This window comes from Hippocampus bargibanti, linkage group LG13 (assembly GCF_051943395.1).
Source record: "Hippocampus bargibanti isolate YZ-2025 linkage group LG13, ASM5194339v1, whole genome shotgun sequence".
NCBI classification, from domain to species: Eukaryota; Metazoa; Chordata; class Actinopteri; order Syngnathiformes; family Syngnathidae; genus Hippocampus; species Hippocampus bargibanti.
Genome location: NC_142746.1, coordinates 22,449,314 through 22,475,879, shown reverse-complemented (window position 1 = coordinate 22,475,879; position 26,566 = coordinate 22,449,314). Strand labels below are relative to the sequence as shown.

General features: G+C 42.5%; 1 protein-coding gene across 2 annotated transcripts; it reads left to right on the top strand.

Moving 5' to 3' along the window:
- Window positions 1-55: 55 nt before the first annotated feature.
- On the top strand, window positions 56-25,875 carry rgs7a (regulator of G protein signaling 7a). 2 transcript variants are annotated; one of them, XM_089012785.1, is made up of 18 exons: window positions 56-682; window positions 1,727-1,833; window positions 11,142-11,238; window positions 12,678-12,728; window positions 13,722-13,828; window positions 15,004-15,055; window positions 16,996-17,060; window positions 17,143-17,219; window positions 17,427-17,508; window positions 18,369-18,443; window positions 18,525-18,623; window positions 18,709-18,770; window positions 19,332-19,442; window positions 19,562-19,687; window positions 20,760-20,946; window positions 21,258-21,347; window positions 24,396-24,433; window positions 24,886-25,875. In XM_089012785.1, the coding sequence occupies exons 2-17, from the start codon at window positions 1,756-1,758 to the stop codon at window positions 24,414-24,416; spliced, it is 1,380 nt and encodes a 459-aa protein (XP_088868911.1). In that variant the 5' UTR covers window positions 56-682; window positions 1,727-1,755; the 3' UTR covers window positions 24,417-24,433; window positions 24,886-25,875. The 2 variants fall into 2 exon arrangements, with proteins under 2 accessions (XP_088868911.1, XP_088868912.1); XM_089012786.1 differs by lacking the exon at window positions 56-682 and having other exon boundaries at window positions 1,804-1,833; window positions 11,142-11,235; window positions 12,674-12,728.
- The last annotated feature ends 691 nt before the right edge of the window (window positions 25,876-26,566 follow it).

The following is a 26,566-nucleotide window of genomic DNA, read 5'->3' as shown; positions in this document are numbered from 1 at the left end:
CGCGCTGGCATTTCCGGTACTCGAGTGCGAGTAGACTCAGTAGAGTGCGCTCCTTCACCGGACAGAAACGATCGCGGTGGAATACAGCTCACTGTGGCGTACCTAATCTATGTTTGTGTTTATTTATACAACGCGTAACCGCTACAACATGTATTTATTCAGTCATTCCATTTCAATGGACATTTCGCAAGATCGTTTTCGTGACGCGTTCAAACGCCCACTTTGTCTCAATTCGATGAAGGAACTCGGCGTTCCTCAAAACGGCCTGCAACTTGTTCCGCACACGCGATTGGTCCCGGATCGATGCGCGTCCACGGCGCGTCGGGGTGCGCGCCCGCCCGCTCGCTCGCAGGCTGGCTCGGCAGCAGAAGCGGCGTCAGCAGAGCGGAATAGCGGGGAGGCAACCGGGAGCGAGTCGCCCGCCGAATGTCCTCCAGCGGGAAGCGCCGATGAGCACCGATGAGCCCCGATGAGGCCCCGATGAGCCCCCGATGAGCCCCCGATGAGCCCCCGTCGCCTTCCTCGGCGCGCCGCTTGACGACGTTCAAGGCCAGTCGGCGTCCGAGCACGTCCCGATCCGCGGCGCCCGCCAGCCTCCGGGCTGCTCGTGCTGCTGCTGCTGCTGGAGGTGTGCAAGGCAAGGCAAGGCAAGGCAAGGGGAGACTGCGCTTTTTTTTTTCAGGTGAACACCGCCCCCCCCCCCCCCCCGCGCTGTCCTCCCTTTTCTTCTTCTTCTTTTGTGTCTTTTTTTCTGGTTGTTTTGTTGTCTTGTGTGGTGGGTGTTTCGGCGCCGACGAAGGGGCGTTGTTGATCGCTGTCCGGGGTGCTGCTGCTGCCCGACACACACACGCACGCGCGCACACACACACACACACACACACACACACACACACACACACACACACACACACACACACACACACACACACACACACAATGTGGCCTCGTGCACGAGCTCGCTCGCATGCACGCGCCACTTGGTGCTTTCTTGCATTCTTTCTTTGCCATTTATTTTTTTTTCACTGCATGCATGCGACGGAAATGGAGAAGGAAGGAGGACGAGGGTGGGGTGGGGGGGGGGGGTGTAAGTAACGGCAATGACGACGGAGCGCTCCATTTGGCCGCCTGAGCAAGACCCCCCCCCACCCCCATCCACCTCCCGAGTGGCTGTCGTGTCTTAGCTGCATTGTCCTCCTCCAGGGACGGTGTGCCGTTCCGATTGCATCTGTGGAGAGTCGCTTGCTCTGATGTTCATTTTCACGACCCCCCTCCCCCTCCCCCCAATATCGTTCAAAAATACCATAACGGAGCGCTCGCCGTCACAATGTGGTGCATTGCTCACCGTCAATGTCACTTCTGGCCATTTTAGATGAGTGGAACATTGACATTTTATCATCTGGACTTCTTTCAAGGTGGCGGACGTTTCGCTTCTTATCTAAGAGGCTTCGTCAGACAACCAAACATTTTTGCTGGTAGTTTTGGCCCTAAATACTGTTGCCGGACTCTGCTACGATAGGTCCTTGCCCTCACCTCAGGGGGGCTCAGAGGACTATTGCCCGAGGCTACACCGATGACTTCTATTGTCCTGACTGATGATGGGGTCGACGACTGGCCCGATTGCCCCATTTGATCTGGTGTCACCTCATCGGCATAACTAAGCCTATGTTGCCTAAGAAGTCTGTTGTGCAAACGATCCAAGTGAAATTGTCCGTTTTGTCCGGCGTAGGACGAGGACTCGACGTCTCATTGCGGAGGATGGCGCAGACCGACGGCGGAGGGCGGGGCAGCAACGCGGTCGCCGACGAGTCCCCCAATATGATCGTTTACCGAAAGGTACGTCTTTGCGCTTCTGGCGGCCGCCCGGCGAGGACCGTGTGCTGCTTTTGGCTCAAACGCGGCTTTTTTGACGTTTTTGTTGTTTGTCGGTGTTTGGAGAGGCTCTTTTTAATGGAAAGGTGTGCTTTGCCTGATATTGGCACTATTTGGATTGGCCTCTCGTCCATCTGCTGAATATTACATTGATTTATTTTGTCACCCCCCATTGTGATTTTGCGAGGACATTTGTGAGGTACGTATATTTGGAGAATGGCCATGGGGAAAAAAGTGGGGGGGGGGGCAGGGGCTAACAAGATAACTTGATCCAGTCCTGCTTCACACGTCAAAAACATTCATGAACCATACATGTATTATTATTATTAAACATCTGATGGAACATTAGCTATCTATGTAGCTAGCTATGTATTATCTATATACAGTAAAGTCTCGTTATATCGATAGTACCCGCTTATTACAATACTATTTCTATGAACGCAAGGAGAAAATTACATGCGCGCAGGGTTGGATATATCGATAGTCCCGGTTATATCGATATTTCCGACTCCCGAGAATATCGTTATAACGAGACTTTACTGTAGTTATCTTGCTAGTTAGCTAGCAATCTAGATAGCCATCTAAACTTGTCCTGTGGCTGCAAAGTGACCTTGAGTTTTAAAATGCGCTTAGAAATGAAATGTATTATTACACGTGAATTGATTTATTTGCCTCTATGTTTATTTATTTGCTATCTAGCTGGCTATTTCTCAATCTATTAGCTATCTAGCTAGCGAGCTATCTAACTTGTCCTGTGACTGTAAAGTGACCTTGAGAGTTTTGAAAGGTGCTTAGAAATCAAATGTATTCTTATTCTTATTCAAACGTTGCGCAACATTCAAAAGTTGCACAATATTCAAACATTGCGCAACAGTCAAACGATGCGATAGATTTCTTTATTCAATTTTTTTAAACACGTTCCCAAAAATCCCTTGTTTTTAAATTCTGCACACGTTTATTTACATTCGGTTTAATAATAATAATCTCTTCCCTTTTCAAATTGCTGCTGTGGACTGCAAATTTCCCCATTGTGGGACGAATAAATGTTTTCTGATTCTGATAATAATAAAAATAATAATGATAATAATAATAATACATGACATTTGAAAGACTATTTTGGGATCGGGACTGCATTGTGAGAGCGTTTGAATCTGGAGTATTATTATTATTATTCTTATTATTGTAATTTGAACACGTATAATGTGATGTCAAGCCAGACTAGCGCGTTGACGCTGCCCATTTGATCGCAATCTTTTGGATTGGATTGGATTGGATATGCCTTTATTAGTCTCACAGTGGACGCGTTTGAGGATGAAACCATTTGTGGAAATTGCTTCCTTTGCCAACAGGCCAGGTTTTCTGCTCTCCAGCGACCACCGCGGTACTTTAGTAGCCACAAAAAGATAACAAAAAAATGGCGGAGAGGGGGGGGGGCATTTTAGTCTCTCCCTCGCTGGTGTGTAAAAGCACAAATCCAAATTGGCCTATTAGCTTAGATGCTAAGGCCCCCGTAAGCAAATGGGAACCACAGTATGACGTTATTGCGCAATAACGCTTTGCGAGCGTAGAGTCGACATTTTCTCCTTTTGCTCGCCCGTGAGTCAGACGCGCTGTCAATTTACGCCTTTGCGCCCGCTTCGACGAGCGCCGCCGTTCCATCTGCTTCCCGCGCGGCGGGAAACGGATGCGCTTAGCGTGATATCGTAGCTTGCCCCCATCAAGCATCCCCTTTCCATAATAGCGCTTGTATGCTCAGCTGGGACAGGATCAATATCATCATCGATGTTAGGAAGAAAGGCTTATTGTATGAAACGGAACTTTTGTATATTCAAAAATATTAACTCATTCACTGCCGGCCCATGTGCAAAAATGTGGCCACTCCAGTGCCAGGGTTTTTGTCATCATCACTCAAATCGCAGGACTGGCAGAAGATTGAGTTTTCGGACTACACAAACATTCAATTCAACGTAAGAAACCTTAGACTTTCTTTCTTTCATCAGAAAAAAGAGTTAATTCCTAAGTTATAATGGTCTGGAGTTATCTGAGCTTGAAATGGGGGCGGCTGTAAAAAATACAATACATATTGATTGATAGCGCTTGAACAACAGCTGAAGCTGGAACAAAGCGCTAACATGAACTAAAGGCAAATGTTGCCCCCTCGTGGAAGGAAAAAAAAACATTGCCAGAGGTCTGACCAGCGCTTAATCGGCACCCCTTGTAAGAAAAACTGTGTCTTTAAGGTATCGATGCTCTGTATGGGCGAATACTCAAAAAAAAAAAAAAGAAATATTCTTTGCCTTGGTCTAAAAAATACACATAAAAACCATCGAATCATTCCAAATAACATGTTTTTTTCTGTGGGTCAAAATATTGCTACTTGGATAGCTAAGTAGACCAAATATCAATTTTCACTCAAGCAAAGCAGTACTTCAAATCATATGGCGCCGATTTCAGCATTTGAAATCAACCAACCTGAAATTTTCACTCACGCAAAGCAGCACTTCAAATATATGGCACTGATTTTCTTGCATTTGAGCAAACTCATTGCAGCTTTGCTTACCTTTCAGGTGTTGTTGTTGTTTTTTTTTTAACTGTGTTGTGCATCCGCAATTTGGAATTGTCAGATCTTTGCAGGCGCGGCTGCCAAGTGGGCGGCGGATTGCTGAGGAATTGAGAACGGCTCGTTCGCTGGCGCGCATTCACAAACAATGACGGATAACAAAAAAATGGCTTGGCTGTTAAATTGTAAACCATCGCTCCAGAGAAAAACATGGTATTGAGGTGGTGGGGGCATAGTGGGGGTCTGGGGGGGGGGGGGGGTCTTCATGCAACCTGCCTCCTTTGCTCGGAGCGTACTTTTGTTACGGCACGCACTTCCTGACCTACATACACGGCGACACAAAAGGATGAAAACGGCGCTCCTGGAAAGACTTTGGCGGGTCAAACTTCAATTGGGGGGTGGGGGGGGGTCTCGGACGGATGACACATGCGGTGACCCGTTATGACTAGGCTGTCAGGGTGGGGGGCAAAATAGGAGAAAAAAAATGAAATACCTCGAGAAAATAGCGTGCATAGTTGTCATGCTGAAAGGGAAACAAAAACACACACAAAAATGCTAGGTTAGCATAACACACAATAATAACTAAATTAGCATATGCTAACCAATGACTCTACTACAGCTGCAGTAAATGTAGCACCCCCCAAAAAAGCTAAATTAGAGTATGCTAACCGATGACTCCACTTTACTCGCAGTAAACATAACCCCACAAAAAAGCTACATTAGCTTATGCTAACCTATGACTCCACTTTACCCGCAGTAAAGGTAACGCACGAAAGAAAGCTACATTAGCTTATGCTAACCGATGACTCCACTTTACCCAAAGTAAACGTAACAGCCCCAAAAAATAATCTCAATGAGCTAATGCTAACCGATGACTCTACCCGCAGTAAAGGTAACGCACGAAAGAAAGCTACATTAGCATATGCTAACCGATGACTCCACTTTACCTGCAGGAAATGTTTTCGCCTCCGTTTCTTTCTCTTCATCAGCCGCGTCGCTAACGCTTGCGGCTTGTCATCGTCCTCCGATTGGCGTGCAATTTCTTTGTCAAGGACGCGTCGGAAGGTGGCAATTTTCCCCCAAGGGCTGTTTATTCCGGCGTGGCTCTGAAACGCAACGATGATGCCGTCAAGCGTTTGAGCGCCGATCCATCGCTCGGCTGGTATTTACACGTCAACGACGCGCTAAAGTGTCGCCGCCGCAGCCACTTTGGGGTTTCCTTTGGGTGCGCATCCATTCATCCTCCCTCCCGACGTAGCCAACCAACGCCGCTTATTTTGTATTGACTGGTGGAGGAAAGCCGACTGTTTAGCATTCCGGGAGCTAACAGGCGTGTGTCAATATGGATGTTTTGACGGATGTTGGACGTAAGCGCTCCCTTGGCGACATGCTGCCTTTGCGGCAAATGAGGTAAAAGGAAAGAAGCGAGCAGCGAGCGAGCGAGCGAGCGGCGCTCTGGTTTCTCTAGTTTGGCTTCATCCCACGAGTATGTACACTTGCCAATCGCAGTCGCCTGCAGAGCATGGAACCTAGCAGGATACAATTACTGACATTATTATTAGCATTATCATTCATATTCTCACTATTAACATCATTATTACAATGATTAGAATTAGTATTATTAGTATAATAATAATAAGAAGGTTTCTTCAGCCGTCATCTGTACAAAAGTGAAGGTTTCGGACGTTTCGCCTCCTATCCAAGAGGCTTCGTCAGGAGGCGGATAAGAGGCGGACAAGAGGCAGATAGGAGGCGAAACGTCCCAAACCTTCACTTTTGTACAGATGACGGCTGAAGAAACCTTCTCATCGATGGACCACTCCTGTACGACTGAGAGCTTACACAGATAATAATAATACTTATTATTATCATCATCATTGTTATTATTATAATTATTTTTATGATCACCAATATTACTAATTTATTATTATTATTATTATTTTTCATTATTATTATTATCATCATTAGAACTTTATTCTTATTCTTATCATTATTATTATCATCATAATTAGTACTTCATTCTTATTCTTATTATTTTAATTATTTTCATTATTATCAATATTAGTACTTCATTACACTTATTTTAATTATTATTTTAATTATCATCAATATTAGTACATTTTTCTTCTTATCATTATTATCATCAATATTATTAGTTTATTATTATTACCATCATATCATTATTATTATTAGTAATATCATTATTATATGTTATCATTATTTTCATTTTTTTATTATTTTTTCATTATTATTTAATGTTTTTTATTATCTTCTTTAGCAATTATTATTATTATCACCATTATATTATTATTATTATCGCACGTGCCCGCCACGGTCAATACAATACAATACAATACAATCAATACAGATTGATTTATATAGCACAAGTGTGAGATCATCCATTGTTTTTTTGGCGTCTCCATCGTGATGTTTTGCGGGCATTTGACTGTCTCTGATTAAAAATAAATTAAATAAAACGTATCCTTAATTAAAAAGATAGGGGAAAAAAAAACTCAGCTAAAATGAAGATTCTTCACACTTTGCGCCGTGCGAAGCTGCGACGGAAGTGACTTCATTGTTAACATTTCAACATTCGCGCAAGTGTCGACGCAAGCTAATCACCATGAATAGTAACATGGGGCTAACTACCCTTAACCCATTCACTGCCATTCCTGAATTTATTTTGGACTGAAAAGCATGACATGGAGCGCCATTCCTAATTTGGTTCGGGTTTTGTTTTTTTTTTCTTGCTGGGAGTGCCGATAAAGCGCTGGTCAGACCTCTGGCAATGTTTTCTCCCGTCCACGAGGGGGCAGCATTTGCCTTTGGTCCGTCCGTGTTAGCTTTGTTCCGGCTTCAGCTGTCGTTAAAATGCTCCATCAATCAACATGTATTGCATTTTGTACAGCCGCCCCCGTTTCAAACTCAGATAACTCCACACCCATATAACTTGGGAATTCACTCTTTTTTTTCGAGTGGCCGTCACTGCTCACGCGCAGAAAAAATATCTTATCCTATGACTTATACAGGAAACATCCGACTTACGACCAGCCGTACTTCCGACCACGACCTCCATTTTAAAAATTTGAATTCTACGCCTGGCACTGCAACGTGCTAGCCAGCCAGCATCTCACGCTCGCGCAGCAATCGACTGTGTGATGGCACCAGAGTTGGGGGGTTGCGTGTCATTTAGCCTCCGAGTCTCCATTCAACATTTTGAATGGATTTCGACTTACGACCATTTCGACTTACGACCGTTTGGTCAGAACGGAACTCGGTCGTAAGTCGGATGTTACCTGTATATATGTGTCCTTGAGATTTTGAAAGGCGCTTAGAAATAAAATGTATTATTATTATTATTGACAAAAAATGGGTGTTGAACCCCCCAACACACACAAATTCCGCCATTGAAATATATTTTTGAAATAACCAGAATCCGAATAACAGCCTTATATCCAAGGCAAAAGGTAAGCTGAGCTGCAATGCGCAGATTAGCCTTAGCTCAGTGACGATGTCGTGAATCACATTTGCCACATACAGACAACATAGTTGTTAGTGTGTAGGTGTGCCTCCGCCATTTTGTTGTGTTTTTTTATTTTCTCGGATGTGCTTTTCTACCCACTAAGCATCCTTTTCGCCATTCTCACACATTTTTTTTGGCCTCGCTCCACTTCCGCTACTTTTATTTCTTTTTTTTTGCCCCCCCCCCCACTCATGTCTGCTTCTAGTTCATCTTTCAACTGCTTGATGCCTTTCACCTGCCCGCCAAAGATACGCACCTCATGCTTTGGTGACGTGGCTTCTCATAACCCCCCCCGTGACCCCCAATCCCACTTTGCTGTAAAAACCACTACCCGGTTCCTTCCTCTCACATCATCTCCTCTCTCGTCTGGCTTTGAAGTCGTCAGAAGCCAATTCGGAGGAGCTCAGCTTTTATCCTCACAAAGGGATGGCGGACGCGATGTGGGGGCGGGCGGGGGGCAACATATTGAGACCCCCGTTGCAGTCCCTTGATTCAAGCGTGAGTCATGGCTGTATGGGGGATTTGCGCTAAACAACAACAACGACTTTGGATGCGTTATTTTTATTGGATTATTTTTGCCATTCTGCAAGCGTTTCCGACCATTTTGACTTGGGACTGTTTTATTCGGAAGGGAACTCGCTCGCAACTCTCTCGTGTCCAGTCACTTTTGCAAACTTAGTCACACAAGCAAGGCAGCAAGAAGCACTCCATCGGCGTCCACCATCTTGAAAGCTTCATGGTGCAAATCTCAAGGCGGCAACATGTCCTCCTTTGGCGTTTGTGTTCAACTGTCCGCCATCTCGCCATCTCGCCCGCCGAGAAGCGTCAGAATGTCAGGCCGGCAGCATCCGGCTGCTTCTGTCCGATTGCTATTCAGGACACCGGCCGCCGTCCTGAGCCTCTCCCGCACGTGCCAAGGAGGAATGTGGGAAACGGGGGAGGAGCTGACTACTTGGCCCCTCCCCCCCCTCATCTCGTATCTAAAAATAGAGCGCACGGTTGCTTCTTTTCTATTCGCGACGCATTTCCACACTGGCCCTCTCGCTTGGTCGTCATGCTCACCTTCGTTTGGGGTAAATTTCTTCCCCCGGCGCCCGATAAGGAGATGATAAGGAGGCTAACAAGCTCGTCTTTCATGACGGATTGATTGGCTGAGTTTAGAAAGCAATCCACTGACGGGGATCAGCGCACTTTGGACGACCCTAAAAGCCTTCCAGTAGCAGGAAGTCCTTTATTTGAAGTGATTTGACAAATGATGGACACAACTTGTCCACAGGCGTCGGTTGTCCTTTAAGCGATACGACTGAGACAGCAGACGAATCATGTTATGTGGCAGGCAGCATAGCATGGATTCGTTTTGATAGAAGCAGTTCTTTTTGCTTTGGGTTCTCCTGAAAGAGAGTTTTTGGGCTCAAACATCCAAGTTGGACATTGAATGGCCGTTGTTTGCAGTCTGTTGTAGGTCCATCTTTCTCACCTGCCCCCCCCCCCCTCAAGAGTCTTTCTTCCTCTGTGGGAAGTTGGCAGAGATGTCCTTGCGATGGTGGTCGGACGCCGCGTTGCTGTGGTAACTCAGCAAGTGGAAGGCAACCTCGGAATGACTTGAGATTCACGTCATTGGCTCGTCAGCGTTCGTTGGCTCACTAAAATGCCCACACGACCTCTGACCCCCACAACGACCACTCTCGATTGCGAGGGTGCTGTCATTGAAATACATTCAACTTCAAATGCTTAAGAAAAAAATACATAAACAAATACACATGAAAAACAAATAAGCACAAAATAAAAAAAAATGAATAAATTGACAAAACAAATAAAAATACATAAAAAAATAAACACATAAATACAACATTAAATACATACACACAAATAAAAAAAATCAAAAACAAATCAAAAATAAATAAGCACTAAATAAATAAATTGCCAAAGAAAACAGGTGAGCGGCTGCGACAGGTCTTCATTTATTTATTTATTTGTTTGTTTAATTATCCGTTTGTTTATTTATTGATTGATTGATTGCTTGCAAAGCACTGCTGGTTTGTCCTAAAATATGAATGGTGTTCCCAGTGGGCTGTAGGTGTGGTCTGATTTATTGGCCAGCTTCAAGGGGGGGCGGCGTCAATCAATGGCGGGATGCGCTCGCACCTTTCACGTATTTTATAGCGCCTGAAGTCTTGGGCTTTGGATGGATCGCACGCGTGCGCTGGTTGGAATGATGACGCGAGCGAGAGCGACAGGACTCTGGCCACCCCACTTTGCACCTCGGCGTGAACATTCCCCACGTGCATCGGAAGACAGAAAAGACGGACTTGTCCACTCCGACGGACAGCTCTGCTCTTTATCTGGACAAAAACGTCACAGCGCAAATGGCTACTTTAAAAAAGAGCTGGCCATGGTGAAGAGTTACGACCATTTTAGCGGATGGAGATATATACAAATACACAGAGAGAGAGAGAGAGAGAGAGAGAGCAGTCAGGCGATTGATCATCGCCCCCCCCCCCCCCCCCAACAGAGAGTATAGACGAGGAGGCAGAAGGCGTCATGTGACACAAGTCTTACAAAAAAAAAAAAAAAGAGGTGACGAGATGAAACCAATTTGGATTCATTAGCTGAGATATGAGAGGAGAGGGAGGGGCGAGCGAGCGAGCGAAGGTGAGGGTGAGGGGGAGGGTGCGCTCAGCCAGACATCAAAAAAGCACATCTCACCCAAACCAAGCGGCCATCTTGAATTCCCTCGCTCGCCACGTTAAAGGGAGAAAAAGAAATAAAAAACAATCAGCACATGTTTTTTTTCCCGCTGATGAGCCCTTGTCACCATTTCCCCTTGTGGAAAAGAAAAAAAATGCCAGAGGCCATGGCCAGCGCTTTATCGGCAGCACCCAAGCATGAAAAAACAAGACCCAAACTCATTGGGCAATGGCGCTCCGACGTCATGTTTTCAATTCCCCAATAAATTCGCAAATGGCAGTGAATGAGTTAAAAAAAAAAAAAACCAAGACGAGCCAGCTGTTATTTGATTAATTACTGTGCTGATGAATTTTGCTCCCCAGGCGACGGCTGTGGTTGTTTTAACCCTTTCATCTTGAACAATTACTTTGTATTTATTTTGTAATTACATTTTAATGAGCAATTGTCCTTTTTTTTTCTCCCTCCCTAAATTGAAAAGCATCCTGTGACATTTCTCTCCAGATGGAGGAAGTGATAGCGCGCATGCAGGAGGAGAAAAATGGCATCCCCATCCGAACGGTCAAAAGTTTCCTCACCAAGATCCCCAGCGTTTTTTCAGGTGAGCCTACCATCGCAAAACGCACTTTGGGCAAGGCAGCAATGGCAGAGTATCAGCCAACGTCAGTCTGTCTGTCACTGCTTCAAAACAAAATGGCGCGCGGTCAAAACATCTTGTATAGATATTAGCATCTTTTTTGGGGTTGCCATTTAATCGGCTCAGCAGCCACGAGGCAACCGTTCATTGTCATCCACCCGCCTCGCAAATTGTCGCTTGCGCTAATTATGCATAATGCTAATCAAGTCTCGTTTGAAGATTACTTTAAACATCGCGTGGCTCTCTGTGGGGTCATGTGCGACGGCGCGGAAACGGGCTTGGCAGCTAAGAATGCTAATCCACAGAAAAGTTCGTGCGGAACCAGGGGGGGGCGCCAGAGAGGAAATAGCGATACCAAACACACGCTCATAAATATTATTCTTATTAAGATTATTAAGAGGTGCCCATAAATATGGCTAACTGGCTGGCTAGCTATCTACCTGGCTAGATATTTAGCTGGCTAGCTGGCTAGTTGCCTAGTTATATGTCTATCTAGCTGGCTAGCTATCTAGCTGGCTGGCTATCTAGCTAGCTAGCTAGCTAGCTTTCTATCTATTTGAGTTACTTCCGGGTTGAGTGAACGCTGGCGCGTGTGGCTGCCGCTGCTCACTTACGAAAAAACTGATCCTGTGACTGTAAAGTGACCTTGAGAGTTTTGAAAGGTGCTTAGAAATGAAATGTATTATTATTCTCATGATTATAAATGGCCTAAAAGGCATAAATAGCGGCCGGACGGACGGACGGACGGACAAAGCGTCTGACATTTGGCACCTGTCTTGCCACCTGACAGCTCGCTAGACAGCAATAATGGGTTTTCTTTATTTATTGACTTATTATGGGATATATTTAGCCCCCCCAAGAAAAGTGGCAGGTTGCGATGATGTTGTGAAAAACGGCGGCGGGTGGGAAGCAGCAGAAGGTGCTGCTATGATGACTCCAAATGGGCTGTGAAAATGCCGCTATTGTGTCCTTTTTGGTGAGTCAATAACCCTGTCCTATTTTGCCCCGTCTTGGACTCTTTCTTCTTTATTCTCAATCCTCACGCAACGTAGCGAGCGCTTGGCTGACTCGCTATCTCTGTCCTGTTACTATTCAAGTGACCTCGAGAGTTTTCAAAGGCGCTTAGAAATGACATGTATTATTATTATTATTCATCGCATCAATGCCGATATCGGATCAAGAACGACATTTTTTTTCTGTCCTATCCTATTTGTTGTTCTTTATTTCATCACAGGGTCAAGAACTCCCACTCCAACTCTCACTCGCACTCTCACTCTAACTCTCACTCCCACTCCCACTCCGACTCCCACTCTCGCTCTCACTCCCACACTGACTCCGAAGTCTAACTGAGATGTTGACCCGCGTGGATCCATGGATGTGATATGGTCTCCCTTCCTTTTCAGGTTCCGACATTGTACAATGGATGATTAAGAATCTGGACATTGAAGACCAAGGTATGAGATCAGGATTCCGCCGGCATTAGCCGTTAGCCCAAAGCTAAAAACACACTTGGCTGATCATGTTGATTATTGATTTATTTTTGGATGGCAATCGTTGCGCCAATAAAGTTGTTTATATTTTGGCCAAAACAACGCAATCATGTTATCGGCCAAGGAAACATTATTCAGGAATTGAAAATATGACATGGAGCGGCATTCTCAAATTTGTTTTTTGGTTTTTCTTGCTTGGGTGCCAGCCACACGCTGGCTCGTGTGGCTGCCACTGCTCACCCACAGAAAAACTTATCCAGTGGGAACCTCGAGAGTTTTGAAAGACGCTTATGAATGAAATGTATTATTATTATTATTAAAAGTCAATATTTTGTGGGTCCTGCAATTTGAGTGACAATGACAAAAACCCTGGCACTGGAGTGGACATATTTGTGCACGTGTCTGGCAGTGAATGAGTTAAGATAGCTGAAATGAAAATTAAAAGTTCAATTCATTAATTAAAAATGTATTAGCCTATGCAAGCTAACCGCATGACACGTCTCGAGAAACAATTCACAGCGCCGGATAATTTCAAGTCTGCGTGGATGTTTTCGTGACCCACACTTTGAAGCGCCTCATGACCTTTGACCTCTGAACTGTAACGCAAGACAAGCTAACTAACCACTGCGTGACGATTGGAAGGGAAATTAAAAAAAGGCCAAAGAGCTAAAAATGTCTGCGCGTGGCCGAGTGCTGATGATATAATCCAATCCTTCAGGTTCCAACACAGCGTTTGTACGTAAACGCCGTTGAATAAATGATGACTCATCACTTATTGATCAACGGCGCACGTGTCGACATCTCCGATGAAACAATTGACAGAGATGCAAACTGAAAAAAGGACAGAGTGAAATATTATCACGGTCGGTCGGCTTTTCACCACGCGACGGTTTGACTCATCAAATCCGACGCATTGAGTTCTTTTTGTCACTTTTTTTCCACGTTTCTCTTGGCCAGTTGAGGCTCTTCACCTGGGAACGCTGATGGCAGCGCACGGCTACTTCTTCCCCATCTCGGATCACGTCCTCACCCTGAAAGACGACGGCACTTTCTACAGGTTTCAGGTGAGAGCCAACATGGCGTTGTCATTCTCCATCTTGTTTGGTTTTTGGATGCCATTTTGTTTCCGAACGGCGCTTCTTTGCAACCATTACAGGTTTACGAGTACGGTGATAGCTCAGTTGACGAACGCTTTAGCTTACAAACTTTTCACTTTACGAATATTAAATTCGCAATAATATAATCTTGGTTTACGAACGACTTTTTGGGAAGTGCCACAATGGCTGGCAGACCAGTTTTGGGCGGATCAACACCAAACCACACGGTCGAACAGCGCCACCGTGGCTGGCGGACTCGTTTTCCACACTCACTTTCTTTCCATGCACTCTGTGCAGATATGGTTTGTTATCGAGTTTTTGGGACCGAAAAAGACCCCACCGCAGGCTAGTAGTGTTAAGTCAAAGAGGACCCGAAAGAAAATTACAGTCGAGCAGAAGGAAAAACACGAACGAGGTGTGCGTTTGTGTGACTTAGCGTCCCAGTACCAGTACGCTAAGTCGACCAATGCTACATGTGGCTAAGGGTGTTTCTGTGTTGTCTAAACCAGTGATTTTCAACCATTGTGCCGTGAGAGATCGTGAGGTGTGCCGTGAGAAACTATCCAAGGCCCCTTTTTCAAATTTAAAATTTTACAAACGTGTATTCATCGTTTTCTGCCAATATTATGTCATTGTCCGGTGTACGTGCTGGGAGTGCGATTTAATATTCGTCCGTCACCGATTGCCTCGTTCCTGCGAGATGGTTAGTGGCGTGCCGCAAAAAAATTCCAATGTAAAAAAACGTGCCGTGGTTCAAAAAAGGTTGAAAAACAAACAACGGCGTCAGGAAATAGAAGAGGTTGAAAAACTTCTGTTGATTTGGATTAACGAAAAGCAGCTATTCTCATTTTTAATTGTTTCTTATGGGAAATAAATGTTTGGAAGACAACCTTTTCGCCTTCAACACACTTTCTGGGAACCAATTAAGCTCGTAAGTCAAGGTATCCGCAAGTGGGAGAGAAGACATTTTTTGGGGGGCGGGGGGGGTGACAGATGTCATGACGCTGCTATAGCGACCCCCCCCCCTCCCCAAACACCCTTTGCCCAGCACCCCTCCAATCACATGCCAACGCACCATATGGTCCTCCATCAGAGATGTTTTGGCTTTTTTAATTATTATTTTTTTCCCCTTGTGCTTCTAGACGCCGTACTTTTGGCCATCAAACTGCTGGGAACCGGAAAACACAGACTATGGTGAGCAAAAAACTTGCAATTTGCCTGCACGTGGCTTGATTTGAAAACAATAATAATAATAATAAACAATAAAATGAAAATAAATAAAACCCCAAATGGCCTCACTGAAGACACAGGGGGGATATTTTCTTTTTGATATTGAACCTAACCCTCAAGAGGTATTTGTGTATTTTTTTGGCTTGGTAATAGAGTCGCATCGGCGAAATACAAGTGACTTGACCGTAGCGCAAAGCAAATTGGAACGCAGCCGTCCTCTAATTTCATCAGACAGACTGATTAGAGTGAGCGAGCGAGCGAGTGAGCGAAAGCTGCGCCGCGGCTCGCCGACATTTTCACGAGCGTCTTCATTTCAAAGGCAGCCCTTTCAAAAAATTCATACAAATACTTTTTATGGATCTATGTTTGTGTGTATCTGTGTCTATGTATGTATTTATTTAATCATTCATTTGTTCATATATTCATTCATGTATTTATTTATTTATGTATTTATTCATTTATGTATTTATTTGTCTATTCATGCATTCATGTATTTATTCATCCATTTGTTCATGTATGTATGTATTTATTTATCCATGTATTTGTTCATTTATTCATTCATGAATTTATTCATTTATTTACTTATTGATCCATTTATTCATTAATTTATCTATTTAATTTACCATTTTAACGATTTGATTAAGTAATTATTTGATGGTTTCATTGTTTAATTATTTGATACATTTTTAGATTATTTAATTATATCATACTTTAATTATTTATTTAACTCCAGTTTGTTTTCAGTCACTCAGGCTTTAATTGTATTTATTTATTGAGCTATTTATTTACCATTTTAATTATTTGATTATGTAATTATTCAATGACTTATAATTACTTGATTATGTCATTCTGTAATTGTTTGATTCATTCTTAGAAAATAATTTTTATTGTATTTAATTATTCAATTTGATTACTTCATTCATTAATGATATTTTTTTAATGAACTTTATTATTTCATTCCTATATTTATTTAACGGTGTGTTTTGGGCCACTCAGGCTTTATATTTATTTAATAAACTTTAATTAATTTTCAGTCACAGAGGAGGAGATTAAGTGGATGACGGCGACAGTAGACTGATGAATTCAGTCTGTTGAAAAAAATTATATATATATATATATATTAAAAAAGAACCCCGTCCAAGGGCTTAATGACCACCTAATGGTCAGTTTACAATAGGATGAAGGGAGGATGATAATATACAGCGACATCAAAAGTCAGCACACATTCCTGTTTCAATGGTTTTGTGAGGTCTGGATAACCTTTGCTGATAAGTTTCGAGAAGAACTAGTGTTCCATTTGACCACTAAATGTCAGCCCATTTCCCACTTCAACTTCTTTATTAACAAAGCAATAAAAAATGGACTAACAGCAGGAGTGAGGTTTCTGAATGGCTACATTCAAAGTCCTCACCCCGGTAGTGAATTTGGTTAAAATATCGTTTTACTTTTTGTGGTATGAACTTTTTTCCTCTCATTAACAACGCACACACACACACACACACAGAAACATACACAGTCAGTAAAAAGTGTGTATATCCAAGCGAAATGAAAATACACACCAAAAATCATTTTGGGTGAATTTGTGAGGACCTCTCTGAAACTTTACCAGACGCATATATAGACCCTCGAGAAGCCTTTAGAATGAAAAACTTGTGAGGACCAAAAGGTCCTCACTTGTCCAAAAATGTCCTCACTACATATGGTATAAAATGTTAATGGTCCTCACAAGACTAGTCATACAAACACACACACATTGACCGTTGTGATTTACGGGCCAGTTTAAATGCGCAGTTGAGAGGATTAAATGGAGTCAAACAAACGCGGGGGCCACTTACTTAAAACCGAACTGAGATCCGATTGTCTAACCCGCCTCCTCCATGACCCCCGACCCTTCTCTCTTACAGCTGTTTACCTGTGCAAAAGAACAATGCAAAACAAAGCACGTCTGGAGCTTGCAGACTACGAGGCGGTAAGCCAAAAGAGCCTTCGCCTTACTTACTTACAAGTAAAGTAAAAGTATATCTTGTTTTGTGGTTTGTGTTGACTTTCAGGAGAGCTTAGCAAGGCTACAGCGAGCTTTCGCCAGGAAATGGGAGTTCATTTTTATGCAAGCAGAAGCACAAGCAAAGTAGGTTTGAAAAGTCGGCGCGGTTTTGGCCAAATGGACTTTCAAACCAGGCACGTTTTGGAATTTGGCATTTTGTCCCGAAAATGACGAGAAGACTGGCCGCGAGGTTGCCGTTTGGAACTTTTGCCAAAGGCAACGCGGATCAAATGAATTTGCTAGCGTCTGTGGCGCTATCAGCAAATGTTTCTCTGCTTGTTTTGTCTTCAGGGTGGATAAAAAAAGGGACAAAATTGAGAGGAAAATTCTGGATAGTCAAGAAAGAGCCTTTTGGGACGTCCACAGACCGGTGGTGAGTTCAAAGACCTCCCATTTTTTTTTCTTCTACGTGGAGCAATATATGGTCCCCATTTAAATGGTGTGAGGAGTGACGTTATTGATAACACCCCCCCCCCCTGTCCCCCCCTCCTTGGTACACACACACACACACACAAGATACACACAAGTCGATAAGCGTCAGTCCACATCAGCGTCACCCGCAGCTCTTTAACTACATGCTCGCTTAGCATTAGCCGTTCACGCGCGACCCCGCCCCTTCGAGCTTAACGATTGGCCGTGGCAGCCATCCTCAAATAGCCTCTGGCTTAATTACCAAATAACGCTGTCAATTTATGTGTCCACGGGGCAAGTTCATCAATATTAAGTTCGATTTCACGTAGCTGACCCCGCCCCCCCCACCTCACGTCCCACGGAGCAGCTTGACATCAAACGCACCCCTCCCCCCATAATAATGATAATCATCATCATCAGTTTAATAATCTTCATCATCTTAATAATAATAATAATTATAATAACAACAATTAAATTCATAATAATCATACTATAATAATCATCATCATCTGCTTACTAATCATCATCTTAATAATAATACAAAAAATTGCTTAATAATAATCATATTATAATAATAATCATCAGCATCATCATCTTAATAATAATCATACTAATAATCATCATGATCATTTTAATAATTGTAATAAGAAAATTATAATCATCATCATGATCATTTTAATAATTGTAATAATAATAATAATAGCTTCTCATCTGCAGAAAAAAAATTCTCATCCCCTGACTGTAAAGTGTCTTTAGAAATACAATGGTTGTTATTTTTATAGTAATATATAATAATAATAATAATAATTCCCTGTCTTTCAGCCCGGATGCGTGAACACAACAGAGGTCGACATTAAGAAGTCCTCCAGAATGAAAAACCCACACAAAACCCGAAAGGTTGGATTGCCCCCCCTCAAGTCAAATCAAGATGGCGCTCGGAACTGATGAATTCGGTGTGGTTGTTGTTGTTGTTGCTAGTCGGTGTACGGCTTGCAGAACGACATCCGAGCGCACAGCCCCACCCAAACTCCAGCGCCGGAGGCCAAGCAGCCCACGCAAGAGGAGCTGCAGGAACAGGTGGACACAAACGTTGCGCTGGGCGGCTAACCGTGGAGGCTAACGGCGGCGGCTAACGTTTGCCCCTTTTCTCTTGATTTTTTAGATCACATTTTGGCAATTTCAATTGGATCGGCATCGACTGAAAATGTCCAAAGTGGCGGAGAGGTCAGCCATCGACATGGGGGGGAGGGGCATCATTTTCGAGTCAAAACATTGTCTTTTGATTGCGACTCCGTAGAGGACGGGTGTCCAAGCCAAGGCCCGCGGGCCAAATCTGGCCCGCCACGTTATCTTATTCGGTCCGCGACAGCAAATCCAACGATTCTTGTTAAAATCAAAATAGCAAATTGTTGAATGTAATCCACAATAGTAATTATTTCTTGACTTCAAAATTGAAAATGAGTTATTAATTTGTAGAGGAAACATTCTGATGGCTTCCCCAAATTGAAAACCGCCCCTCTTAGATAAAAAGCGTAAGTGCAATGAGGCCCGCGGCAAAATAAAAATGAGTGTGACACCCAGCAGAATTTGAAAATGACATCATAGCGCCCAACTGGTGGACGTCACGTGAGCACACCCAGAAAACGGCTATGGCGGCCATTTTGGGAGCTCTTCAACACCGCGACTGGCCGCAACTAACCTGACTTGTCCATTCCCCGTCATTCAGCGGGCCAGGCCCCGCCTTTTAAAGCCATACACGCTGCGATTCTTGTGCGTCTGTTCTAGTTTGTTGGGCTACACGGAGCAGTACGTGGAATACGACCCCTTCCTCACGCCGCCGGACCCTTCCAACCCTTGGATCTCAGATGACACCGCGCTGTGGGAGTTGGAAGCCAGGTCGCGACAGGAGCGAAGGACTCGAGCCAATTTCCACCGATTATCGGGCCTTGACAACGTCCGATTTCCCATCATATTCATAATGAATAACGTACCCGCCTGTCTCCCCCCGCGTCCAGTAAGGAGCCCGGCCAGCAGAGGGTGAAGAGATGGGCTTTCGGTATCGACGAGGTTCTCAAAGATCCGGTGGGGAGGGAACAGTTCCTCAAGTTCCTCGAGTCGGAATTCAGCTCGGAGAATCTCAGGTCGGAAATTTGCCGAATTTGCTTCATTCAATGAATCAGCAGCGCACGCAACACGGGAAGCGGCGTTCAATTGATCGATACATTGATCATTGATTGATTGTCTGAATTTAAATTGTTCCAATATTGAATCTGGATTAACTCATTCACTGTCATTCCCAAATTTATTCTGCCTGTCTGGCTAGCTAGCTAGCTATTTGTTATCCATTTGTTACCTATTAGCTATCTAGATGGCTGGCTGGCTAGCTATCTGGCTAGCTACATAGGTAGCTAGCTATTTGCATTCTAGTTGCTATCTATTTGCAATCTATTTGCTATATATTAGCTATCTTGCTGGCTGGCAATCTATGAGCTATCTATCTGGCTATCTATTAGGTTAATAGCTTTCCAGTTAGCTATCTAGCTGACTATCTATTTGCTGAATAGCTGTATATCTATCTAACCAGCCATCTATTAGCTAGCTGGCTCGCTTTCTATCTATTTGAGTTACTTCCGGGTTGAGCGCGTGTGGCTGCCGCTACTCACCCACAGAAAAACTGATCCTGTGACTAGAAAGTGACCTTGAGAGTTTTGAAAGGCGCTTAGGAATTAAATGTATTATTTTTATATTTTTATTTATTATTATTAAGCGCTGGTCAGACCTCTGGCGATGTTTTTTTCCCTTCTACAAGGGGGCAGCATTTGCCTTTTGTCAATGTTAGCGCTTTGTTCCAGCTTCAGCTGTTGTTAAAGCGCTATATCAATCAATATCCATGATTGGATTGTATTTTTTTCAAGCTCAGATAACTACAGACCCATATAATTTAGGAATTAACTCTTTTTCTGGTGAAAGAAGAGAGTCTAAGGTTTCTTAAGATGTATTGATTGTTTATATAGTGCTAAAAGTCTATATTCTGTGGGTCCTGGAATTGGAGTGAGAATGACAAAAACCCTGGCACATATTTGCACATCATCTGGCAGTGAAATACAAATAAAATAAGAAAATAAAATAAAAGAAAAGGAGCGATTCAATTGCTGATGTTGTGGTTCAGACCACCGCCTGTTGTCTAATTTGCGATTGTTGTCTACGTGCCAGGTTCTGGCTCGCGGTCCAGGAAGTGAAAAAACGTCCGATCCGAGAAGTCCCAAGTCGGGTTCAGGAGATCTGGCAGGAGTTTTTGGCGGCGGGCGCACCCAGCGCCATTAACGTGGACTCCAAGAGCTACGACAAAACCACTCAGAATGTCAAAGACCCCGGTCGCTACGCTTTTGAAGACGCGCAGGTGGGTGGCCATCTTGATTTATTTATTCAGGTATTTTTCTTTTTACTTAGACATTTATTTCTTCATTCATGTATACATTTGTCCATGTATTTATTTGTCTTTTTATTTATTTATTTATTTATGTACTTAGTCATTTTTCAATTGATCTATTTATCTATTTATCCATTTGCCTATTTATCAAGGTGTCTATTTATCTATTTATTTGTCTATTTATATATTGGTCTATATATTTATGTGTCTATTTATTTATTTATGGATTCATTTATGTATTTATGTATTTATTGTATGTGACAAACTGTTATGCTTTTCAGGAGCACATCTACAAATTGATGAAGAGTGATTCGTACAGCCGCTTCATTCGCTCCAGTGCCTACCAGGAGTTATTGCAGGCCAAGAAGAAGGTAACTAAATGTACAAATAAATAAAAAGACAAAAATCACTAAAACACACGCACATTTTACCAGCCAATTTGAGCGCGTTTGAAAGTGGGAGCTCATATTTGGACATTTTTATTTGCTTTTGGTCAAACACTTGGTTTGGTGCCAGTATGACATTGAAAATGAAAAATGTGAATTTCAATCGCAAAATCTTACTGGTGGTATTGGTCTGGCTCCATGGGAGGTCATAGGTCATCAGATTTACAAAAAAATGTATATTTTTTGAAAACACATTACAATTAAATCAATCAAAATGTGCCAATTAGGTTGATTCATGTTTTTTTCTTGTAGAGTTAAATACTAATGCACATATTTTCTAAATATTCTGCCTTTACTTTCTTTATTGTAGCAAACAATAAGATTGATTTTTTTTTAATTATGCATATTTTTTTCAATTAATTGGAACAATGCATTCAGATTTTAACACTGCCAAATGTTGGAATTTTGAAAAAAGAAATCATATCTACTTAAAAAAAACCGACAGAAAATATGCCTTAAAAACGTAATTCCCCCTGGTGCGCTTGCAAGCACAGAACGGTTCATTGAATTTTTCACTCTCGTGACTTCAACATAAGCACAAAGATGCAGATGCGAATGACCGCTTGTCTGCATTTTCATTCCTCCTCATGGCGAAATACACTAAAATCCGCCCCCACCCCCCAACCCTGGCACGCACATTGTGCTTTTTCCGAAATACGTTAGCTGACACGTTAATCCCGCTCCCGTTAATCCCTCCACGCACACACAGCCACTTGAAACCTGGAGGTGCTGTTGGCTGGCTCGCACCTGCAAGGTCATTGTACAATGGTGTTCCTAATACCAGATTTAGTTTTAAAGCAGAAATTTGGGGTCACCGCAAAAATGTTTGTTTGTCATTTCAACAACAATTTCAATAAGCCTTTGCGTGTATTGTAAAATTGCTGACTAATTTTCATGACGGTTGGTGGCTCTTCACGTCAACACGCATTTTTCATCAAACAAATTCGGGAATGGCGCCGTTGCATTCAAAAACACTCTATCAGCGCTCTACGTCATATTTTCAATTTCAGAATTAAGTTGGAAATGGCAGTGAATGAGTTAATGGTATGGGCAGCAATATGGGGGTAATGCAATTACTATCTTTAAGGTGTGAACAAGTGTTTTCGTTCGTTGCTATACAAGCATGGGAACTTCCAGATTTACTTTAAGCAGAAATTGTCTTCTGTACCGTAAATTAAATATGGGCGATAATGTAAATCAAACATGGTCGCTAATGTTCCTTAGCATTTGTGGACGCGCATTAAAGTGTTTTTACTAACAAAATGGCAGCCGTGGAGCACATTATTTGTTATTTAGTTTTCTTTTTTTTTTTTACTTTCTTACTTCCGGGTTGAGTGAATGCTGGCGTGTGTGGCTGCCGTTGCTCACCCTCAGAAAAAAATATCCTGTGACTGTAACGTGTCCTTGAGAGTTTTGAAAGGCGCTTAGAAAATTTCCTTCAAACAATCAAAACAAACCCATCGGACTGTTTGTTATAGTTTTGATTGACAGCAATGTCCCAATGTTTCCAGATTTGTGATGTCATAATTGGGTTCATTTTCACAATTACATCACATTGTTTGTAGTTTCACACAGACAAGAGACTGAAGTCATTTGGGATAAAACATTGCTTGGAGAAATAGTTTCGCCACTCCAATGTTGAAGTGGCAATCACACTGTTACTTTGCTGCTGTGAAATGTACATTTCTCCACTGCGAGACTAAGAAAGGCAAATCCAATCCAATCCGATTTTAGTGAAATAAAAACCACCACACGCGAGCGGTAATAAAACAGAAATAAAATCACAATGCGACAACTCTGCGGTATTATATCCGAGAGACACGTTTATACGCTTAATTTACGTTCATTGAACTTTTACACGGCGAGGACACAGCAGGAGTGCTTTTAGAGGTGCTAACAGGCTATAAAAAATAGTGACTTACCTTGTGCAAATGACGCCAAAAGGTCCGCGTGAGCTTGCGGGAAGATTTTGTCGTCGAGGCTGCTGCTAATTTGTTCGCATTTGTCTTCGATGCACTTGCTCGTTTCCTCAGAATGCGGTGATGCTAATGCTAGCGGTAGCTTGAGCCTTGTCGCCGCCATTTTGACTGTTTCCTTTTTCTTCGTATGAAAAAAATAAGAGAGAGGGAAAAAGTAAATTATCTTCATTTTCATTGCGGATGTGCTTCGAAAACTGTTTTAAGCCAAATCACACGGACGTGACTTTTTTTCGTTTTCGAATTGGCTAAAGTGACCTTGGGTTTTGGGGTTCTTGCGCCACCTAGAGCACGATTTTGCTTTGTTCCACTATGTTGCCCGTGGTGACCATTTAGTTCAGGTTTCCGTTTTTTCTACGGCTTTCTACGGCAAATGTGTTTTTTTTTTCTCCGTTGCTTATTTTCAAGCATCCTCCACTAGCAATCAGGAATAAAAGCTCAGGCAGGTTCACGGGGAGTTCAATGCGAGGCGGTGTGAAGTTGGCGTCACTGTGCGCGTGTGAGCACAAAATGAGATTTGTGCTTGCATTAAAAACACACACAAAAAAAACACGTCACGGGGGAGGAAAGTGAACGATTTCATTCGAGTTGCTGGAACGTACGACGAGTCGGTCTTAGCAAAGGACGTGAGACGCCCAGAATATCATCATAACGTGCATGGGAAATTTAAAAAACACCTTTTAAATAGATTTTTAGGTGAGGCTTTCTGTCTGGCGTGTGGGCCATAAACAAAAATACAGTATAATTGAATTGTGAAGCATCATTCCATGAATCAACAATTAGTTCAAATTGGTGAAAGAAGCTCCCGACCTGATATTCCAGCCAAGAGAATGTTGACAGCAATCATACAAATATTATAACTTTTTATTTCACTTGCCATACTTTTCACTAAAACCGCCAACAACTGCTTTTCAGAACATGTACAGTAAAATGTGTCGCAGTAGGAGTTTGTTGACATTAGGATGTGTTTCACAAAATATTTTTCCTCTCTTTACAGAAGAGCAAGAACCTCTTCTGAAAGCTGTTTTTTGCCAGGTAATGTGACATTTTTGCGTACTGAAGCATAGAACAGTAAAGTATTACAAATAAAATGTATTGTTATAAAGATAAAATGTATTATTTTTATTAGAAAAAGACAAATAGAAATACACGGTGGCTAAACATCATTTTTCCACAATGCCCTGTGGTGTTGATCTGCGCATGCGCGAGTCAATGCCGCACCATGTAGCCTTGAGTTAGCAAGTAGCATCTAGCCTGCAAGTCCTTTTGAACGTATTTGCCAGTCGAAATATTGTTACTCCACGCTGACTCGATCGCAATTCATCTTTTAAATGATCAATTTATTTGTATTTCATTTTGAGATTGTCTCGCATTCCACTAGAGGGAGTTCACGAGCCACACATTGAGACTCATTGCTCTCACGGAATGAAATATGAGGTTTTTTTTTATTCTCCCTTCCCACGTCTTTGTGTCTCTTTTGATCGTAGGAGAGAATCGCCGGGATCCAAGAGACGGACCGTGCCAGTCGTGTGCCATCATGCTTTAAAAAAACAGGAACAAAAACAATGCAATCTCTCTGGAACATGGAGAGCAGCCATGTTGTCTCTCCATCATCGCCGTCGTCCCCCGGTCCAACAGGGCGACTGTTCGTCTGTCGTCCACCGGGAAGGCGGGGTGTTCCTCCCGCTCTTTCTTCCTCTTACCGTCACTGACATTACAAAGGAAAAAGAAAAACAAGAGGCATCGCGGGACACTGACCAACTTAGTCAGATGCAAAAAAAATACAAATAAAACAACATAAAAAAGACCACATCCGGTTTTGTTCCGGTGTTTTCAATCAATCGAAGGCCTTCCTTTTCACTTCCGGCGCAAAACAAATGATGTCAGAGTGACGAAAAAAAGGGAAAATAATGTCAAATGAACACATACGTAGAAAATAAATGATACATCTAGCTAATGTCATTGCCACATGGGACGATGACGTCAGAGAGACTTTGTCACGCGATGGGAACGTTATTGTGCAGAATGAATATATAATATATATATACACACACACACACACCTATATTACTGATTGTTTATTGTGCATTAATTTATTTTTTGCATTCTTTTATTGCACTCCAATAACAGGCACATAATTGTTTTCCACTGCACTTGTAAAAGTTCGACATCTAAAAGTAGAGGATATTTTCTGTCTGCTGTCTTGTGTAAAACATAAGTACATTTTTATTCCCCTCTCTGCGTTTATTTTTCTACCATATTTAAAAGACACTTTTGACTTACTTGTATGATTAAAGTTGGCCCTCTTGTCTGTTCTTGTGACTCCTGTATGTTTTCAATTGGGCCATCGTGCAGGATGGGCTTTTGACCACAAGAGGGGGTTAAAGTTATTTCCAACAGAAATGAAAAAAATGAAAATGGAAGAAGAGGGCTTCTCAAGGAATGACAAATGAGCAAATATATGTAGTTTCACTGAGTATCGTTTCGACTACTGTATTTTTTTCATTATTATTTAACTATAAAAAAATCTAAATCTTGACTTTTTTTGCTCTTTTTAAGGGAATGTGAGTTTTTTTGTTTGACACAATGGATTATTTTTTTGGTTTTTATTTTGTCCGTAATTTTTGCGTGTGTTTTTTTAGTGGCTGATTATTAATTATTAATTTACGGTCAACATTATTTTTGTTCTGTGTACAGCATTCTGTATAAAGTGCTGGTTGTTCTCTATATAGTTGAGCACTTTCCATACAAAATTTAACATGTAAAGGACAACCGACACCATGTTTTTGTTTCCTGACTGATATCAGAAAAGCGTTTTATAGCATCTAAAATACCCAAAATACACAGCATGATATTTTTAGTCAATTGCAAAACATCAATAAAAATGACTTCAAGTGTCCCAAAACTGCCACAAAATGAGCTCGGAACTGGTCAGATTCAGAAAGTCCCGCCCCCTTATTCGTGACGTCACGACAGGATACTCCTTCACAAACTGCCTTGCTCCAGAATCAAAACAATGGCTTCAGAGAGTTCAGATTTGGAAAAAGATGCTTTCTTGTTACTTATTCAGTTATGAATATGACTCAAACAGTTCCGAAGAGGAAAGCATAAATGTTTGCAATCGATTAAAGAAGTCCTTCCGTATCATTTTGAGGCGTCTGTACTCCA

Excerpts from the sequence above, each read along its gene's own strand:
- rgs7a (XM_089012785.1), top strand. The coding sequence starts at position 1,756 with ATGGCGCAGACCGACGGCGGAGGGCGGGGCAGCAACGCGGTCGCCGAC. Across the intron at positions 15,056-16,995 it reads ACCGGAAAACACAGACTATG|CTGTTTACCTGTGCAAAAGA; the intron begins GTGAGCAAAAAA and ends TCTCTCTTACAG. Across the intron at positions 21,348-24,395 it reads TATTGCAGGCCAAGAAGAAG|AAGAGCAAGAACCTCTTCTG; the intron begins GTAACTAAATGT and ends CTCTCTTTACAG.